The sequence below is a fragment of the Hoplias malabaricus genome, chromosome 12, assembly GCF_029633855.1.
Source record: "Hoplias malabaricus isolate fHopMal1 chromosome 12, fHopMal1.hap1, whole genome shotgun sequence".
Taxonomy (NCBI): domain Eukaryota; kingdom Metazoa; phylum Chordata; class Actinopteri; order Characiformes; family Erythrinidae; genus Hoplias; species Hoplias malabaricus.
In genome coordinates, this window is record NC_089811.1 from 29,074,852 (window position 1) to 29,081,740 (window position 6,889).

At 41.3% G+C, this 6,889-nt stretch overlaps 1 protein-coding gene across 2 annotated transcripts in view; it reads right to left on the bottom strand.

The window, feature by feature from the left end:
* igsf3 (immunoglobulin superfamily, member 3) overlaps positions 1-6,674 on the bottom strand; it is a 145,629-nt gene extending 138,955 nt beyond the window's left edge. The window contains exons 1-2 of one of the 2 annotated variants that reach the window (XM_066686707.1): positions 6,322-6,674; positions 5,427-5,786 (exon numbers count right to left, since the gene is read on the bottom strand). In XM_066686707.1, the coding sequence (XP_066542804.1) occupies positions 5,427-5,466 (40 nt within the window). In that variant the 5' untranslated portion in view covers positions 5,467-5,786; positions 6,322-6,674. Of the gene's footprint in view, positions 1-5,426; positions 5,787-6,066; positions 6,281-6,321 lie in introns of those variants that run through there. The other variant, XM_066686709.1, reaches the window with a different exon arrangement.
* Between the last annotated feature and the right edge of the window lie 215 nt (positions 6,675-6,889).

Here is a 6,889-nt window from a genome sequence, read left to right on the forward strand (position 1 = left end):
ACACACACGTTTTGAAGTAAGGGGTCATTTGGGAGACGGACAGCAGAGAGTTTGTCCATTAACACCACATTCTCAGGTCTTCAAAGGACAAGAACGTTTTCGCAGCGTCAGCTTAACACTGGAGTGAAACTGAGATGGTTGACGAGTCATAGCAATGTTCTGGGAGAGCTGCTGTAGTGTTAAGAGGGAGGTGTGAATACTTTAATTTCAGACAAAAAGAGTGCCATTATGCTATTCCCTGTGTAGAACAGAGTGTGCATGCATGAGTCTGAATGTACTTTGTGAGCCAGTGGCAGTTAAAGAGAAATTCCACAAAAATAGTTCTGCTTTTAATGGTTCATTAAGGAGAAACATTCAGACTCTGATTTCTATATTAAAAAATGTGACTGAACCCAGAGGTTGCTATGCCTATAATACAAATAAAACTATTTTATTTATTACCCAACTCTCCCAGTAAATATGTATGCACCCATGTAAAGATTTCTTATATGCAAAATGATGCAGTGATGAGAAATGGTGGTAAATTTGGTCAAATACATTTTCTTGGCCATAAAATATGTTCAATTTCCTGTTTAAGGAATCAACTCTCAATCTCAAAATTAGCATAAAACCATATATCATGTATCACACAACACATCCATAAACATTTGTTCAACAGTTAGGATGTCGGGCTCTTATCACCACAGCTGTGAACAATTCTGACCCTTTAAGCTTCTCTATAAAAGGCGCAAACCAAGGCAAATGGCTCAGTTTCAGAGCATGGTGTACTTCTTAACCACTGACTAATGCAGAATTGTTTAAAAATAGGCCAAATTCCCCCTGTAACAATGGGTAAAATTAGCTGCGAGTGTGTGCAGATTTGCTGACCTGAACAGCTTACTTTCATTTCACAATGTGCTTTAAGCAGTAAAGTCGTTGCTGTTAGTGAACACTGTTCACCAAGTCTGCACCTAGCAGTTGTTAAAAAAATCTGCTTATAACAGAGATGTTGTGGAGATATGGAGAGCACAGCAGGGCTATCATTCAAGAGTATGTGAACTATGGCAGCACTTGACTTTTGAGTAAAAGAAATATTCAATTATTTAATATAAATCTAAATGTTAATAGCTTTGGAAGGTAGAGAGGATGGAATTGCAGTCCATACTAAGTGTTGTTATGTTAATAAGCTAGATTGGCATTAATGTTTTAGGTAGCTGGGAAAGCTCAAGGCCCACTCAGCCTGGCTTTATGAAACTCAGTGGGCAGGGGGAGGTGGGAGCTGTGTTTATGAGCTCCATGCACATCAGCTTAAGGCTAAAACAAGCTTCAGACAGACACGTTACATCATTTGTCCCTCGCATTTTCTTTTGGCTTTGAACACATTACAAATGCCAACCCCCACTCACCTGAAAATCCAACATAAAGATCTTTGAGACTATGACATTTTATCAGATCTCCCATAGTCTCTGCAAGAGACGCTCCTCCCCCACAATTAGATGGAGAGCTCGATACATTCAGTATGTTCTGGCCTCACTGTCAGGATTCTGCCAGCTGCGTTCTGATTGGCTGTCTGTACGTCTGCATATACCCACTTTCGTGTATCGTTTGGCACTGGTCCAATGTGAAAGACTGCCTCCGCATGTCATGCCAAATTAGCAGACTTGTGATTGGTCCCTTTACGTGTCAGTCACATTTCTTTTCCTGCTGTAGTAAGCAGTTCTTGGCCACGTTAAGTGGTGATAGGTACCAGATTCTCCTTAGAGTCCCTGGCAAAGCATGACTAGATCTCCCATGAACAGGAAACCTTGTTATAAAAACAACAGGCAAACACAGGAGGGGGGGGGCTTTTATGGTTGCTTTTCCTATTTTGTGGGCCTATTAAATGTGCGTAAACGAGGAAGCGGTTTATGGCCTCCTCCTGCTGTTTTGTGAACAGATTTAGGGAATAACACAGAAGAGCCGAGTTAAAGGAAGGAGATAGAGAGCGAGAGAGGTAATGAAGGAAGAATGGTGAATAAGCTTTCTAGGAACACACAAAAAAAACCATCTCTCCCACCTGGGAATGTCACAACAGGTCTAAAGAATGAGTCAGATACACAGGCTGGTTTTCTCTCACATTCTCCCCCTTACATTCCCCTGTCTATCTGTCTAGACTAACTACGTCTGCCAATTAAATTCAACTGCAACATCCATTCACAAACACTTGTGTGATGTTCAATATCTTTAGGTGCTGAAGTCCATTCTCAGCTGGTCAGGAAACTGACTTTATGAAGTGAGTACAGCGGTTTTAAGTTTATGATGGGGTCTTACTCAGGGATTTCAGAGGTATATAATACATTATGTTCTGTGAAATAATCTGTGCTACAATAATACAAGTAGAAAGTGCTCTAAATTCATTTTCATACCTGATCATTTATTCATAAACTTTCTGTAATTTGACAAAACCCATCCACCTACCAAAATGGTTTTGCACTGTGGGAGGAACCTCTCAGAGGAAACCCATGCAGGCACAGTGAGAACACAGCTCTTTAACATTCTTTGAAAAATTAATGCCATCAATACAAAGAATACTTCATGGCACATTTACTTTTAAAATAATCAAAACTATGAGGGTTTTTTAAATGTATTATTTCTTAATGTGTAATATTTATGAAAAAAAAATTTAAATTGTGTTTAACAAAGTAGACTTGGACATTGGATGTGTAGAATCTATTGTTGAGGACAATTAACTTCCTAAAAACAACTCTGCCATCCACAGGAGGCACAATATCAAAATACAGTTTTGTTCCTGAGAAACAGTGATTGTCTCATGATGATGTGACTTGAATCATATTTAATTTGATTGGGGACATACAACACAGATTTAGACTGACTTTAAAAGTGTCCCAGGACATAACACTGCTAGCTGCCCATTACTGGTAATAGCTTCTGAACTGATGAGCATGACATTATAACATAAACTGACATTCATAGCATAAAAGAATGGTTGAATATATATTCAGTACATATAATTTAGCATATATACTAATTAGAATATTTTCTACAACTTTTTGAATGATATTGCTCCAGTAAGTCCAATCTGGCCAATGCTAAAATCCCATTTTAAAAATGCTATGGCTTGAGCTTGATGCTTGCAATGCAAGAGTTAAAAGCCATCCCACTGGGATGAGCAATCTTCAGAAGAGGAAGGAATCTGGCACAAGAGGACAAATCCTTGGAGTAGTATGGAAGCCAACAGTGGGCATGGGCTCCATTCCCACCTCATCCCTCCCTCCCTGCAGAACTAACATGTCTCTTGTCCAGGAAAGTAGAGCCATCTGTTGTTTGTTTAGATGCAGGGTGTATATTTGAATGAGTGTGAGAAGGGAGGGTTCGAAGGGGGGAGGGTAGTCAGTGATGGAGACTCAGATAATGCAGAATATGCAAATGATCATAGGGAAAAAAAAAGTGTGTGAGTGTGTGTTTTGCTAAAATACAATTATGTAGATATTTAAACACAAAATGGACATAATCTGTTCTAATTTGTCTAATCAATGTGAATTTGAGGGTCTTAATTGTTGCAGTGGGATTGGAACCGAGATTTCCAGCTGAGCGTCACATTAATCTAACTCGGGAACAAAGACGACACAGAAATCTGCTTGTCCATGATACATACAATAATATTGCTTTGTTAATAGGGCAGATCCAGTGTTATATTACACACATTATGTAACGCCCATGAAAGGTAGTGTTACTGCAGCCAATTGATTGGTATAATTTGTTTTTAATTCTATGTTATGCAGTAGTGTTTTACTTTGATGTACTTTTACTGATGAAAATAGAATACTCAGCAGTGGACTGTAAAACACCCTGAACTATATATATATACTTTATAAAATTAATGCATAACTCTAATATCACCATGACAAAATGTGGAAGCCACACTGACTACGGTCATAGACTCCCAAAACATAAGAAATGTGTCCAAATGAAAGTGACAGACACAGCTGTTTATCCAGACGGTGGATATGTGACTACCAAACCATAATTAGGCACAGCAGCATATGAAGTCATCCAGGTGTGTCAGAATCCAGGTGTGTATGTTTAAGACCTGTCTCTAGGGACAAGAGAACCCTTCTGACTTGAACCTTCAACCTTGAACGAGCCCATATCACCACACGTTTCGTAGGAGTTCAGGCTCTGGCTACAATGAAACGTCGAGAAGGTGGGAAGTCATGACTTTACACAAAGTTCAATGGCCCCATTAATCCTATTTCCCAATCTTACTATGGTTTACATCCCCATGAAGCAACACAAATCTTCTCCAGGGGTCGTTAAACCCACATTATCCACCAGGCCAACCCCCCAGATGGTGTGTGTAGACCAGATGAAGCCCAGCTGACTAGTGATTGTCATAACAAAATGCTAAATTAAGGCAGAGTCATCCCAATTTCTCACTCAGTGTTTGCATCCATGTAAAACATGGAGGGGTGTTTTGACTGGTTAAGCCTGTCACTAGGTCAAATGGTTAATGTTCCAGGCAGAGGATGTTAATTAAATATTTGGAAAGAGAATCGCTATTTTTTTTTAAAGTTATGTATGAAATTTCAACTTTACATGAACAATCAAGAAAGTTTTAAGCTCATCTTTTGTTTGTTTCAGTCACAGTACTCGCTTGGAAGAGTCCAGTTTAAACAGCGTGTGGCTTTCTGTATTACTACAGGCACATCATAGGTTGCCGGAGAAGACAGCCCACTCTCCTGTAGTAGGTTTTTAAGACCTAACAGCCTACACAAACCTGTATTGGTAACCTGGTAGCAGCCTACAGTCTTTTCCTCATATGCATTACAATTAAATAAATGTTGCTCACTTTCAAGTGAGATACAATCATTCCTCAAACGAACCAGATTACCCGGCTCATTTCTGTTAAAGGGCCAATATCTTACATTTCTTTGGCATTTCTCCCTCTGATTATATTTGAAGGGGTTTTGTTTTCCAACTTCTTGTCTGTTTTCATCAAAGTGTCTTCAAAACATATGTATGTAAAGAATCTGACCTGATTGGCTGCCCTGTAATACGTCTCGTTGAAAAAGCAAACACTCCTTATACCACACCATTTTGAATTGAAGGAACTAAACTGAGGCAGACTAAATTCAAACATTTAATATATTGGATTTTGTGACATCACAAAAACAACTAAATCAAAACTGCCTACTTATTCAACTTAGGTTCAAGAAACTAGAGCCTGAAAGGTATGTTTTAAATAAACTTCCACATCACATAAAGAGTTATGAATAACTGGTTTTCCATTATGTGGGCCCTTACAAAAATACACAGAATACCACAATAAATCATGATATAGGGTATGAACGGTCACACGGGGACACAGGAGACAGCAACAAGTCAAGCCATTTCAGAGCAGCACGAAAGATGCTGTGAGCTTTGTTTAAAGGTAAAGAGGGTCTCACCTAAAAGAGCACAGGCTACAAGCAGCCATCGCAGATCCATAGCTGTTTCCCCACAACGCTGCAAAACCAGGAGAATATCAAACTTCCTTATGCCCAGACTGTGGTGAGGACAGGGAGGTCTATCCACGGCGGCTCCTCGGTGCTGACTGCTTTCTGAACGGTTAGAAGGGGGTGTATCCTTCTCGCCAGACGAAGAATATCCCAATCTGAATCCTTCTGTGGCTTTTTTACTGTCCAGCGCTTAAAAGCCCACACACTACTCCACTCTTGTATCCAACACAGCCTCCTTCCTCTACCTCCAACGAATCCCACCTCGCCGTCTCCACGCTGCTGCCGCTCGGCTCTGTGTCTCAATCTCAACTGCAAACAAACACACACACACACACACACACACACACACACCAGAGAAGACCAGGTCCGGTTTGTGTGAAAGTGAAAACCACAGCTTCAGAGGGTTCTGTACGGTTCACAAACAGAAAGGCGCGCCGCCGACCCGAGCCGAGCCGTTTCTATAAAGGACACCACACACTGTGCTGTGGATCAGCGTGAGCGCGCTTGTGAAGCTCTCGCTCTCTCTCTCTTAGCTCTTCTTATGTCTCTCTACCGCTCTCTCTCCTATCTCCAAGTATGAGTCTCTCACCCTCTCTCCTATTGTCAGCAGCCACGAGAGCCCACAAAGCTAGGTGGCCCAGCCCATTCCCACTTTCCATCCATCTGCTGACAGTTGACAGAGGTCAGAAAATCCTTTATTGTTCGTCTTAAAATGAATTCGCAGGTATTTCTCCTGTCGGTGTGTTTGTGATTCCGCAGTGAAGCTCTATCTGCGCCGGAACCTCGACACTCTGGGGGGTCTTAACTACTTGAGAATAAAAAATATTTAAAAATGGCCCTTTACCGTTGTTCCTCTCCTGCCCCCTGTTTCGCTCAATCAGTGACCTTCCAGGATTCGTCCTCTATCCGTTTTATCCCCTGGTTCTCAATATAAACAGCTCCAGTTTGAGGAACAACAGAAAATTGGAGGCGTTCCCAGTCAATCTGCGTTCAACCGCTCTCCACTGGTGAAGTCCCCGGCGGCGTCTGGATAGAGCGGTTTCAAACTCAGTGTTTTCAGAACCTTTGCTGAAGCTTTCTCTGGATCGAGCTCAAACTGTCCCTTTCTGCTTTTATTTCACAATGCACGTGTCCATCAAAAACAAAGGTTTATTAAATAATTTCACATTTCCTCCTCCTCTGACATTCACACCTCACTGTAGCTCATTCCTCAAATTTCAAAACTACAAAGTCCCTCCCTCTTTTCCCGGAACCCCGCCCCCGGGCGGAGCCCCCACACACAGCACTGAAGCGTCTCTCTCACCTGCCCCCTAGTGCCTCCCCTTTCCACCCTGCTCCACAAAGGAGGTGTGATACAGTAGGTGTGTACATTTAAGTGTGAACGTTTCAGCCCTATTCAGAATAACAGCAAA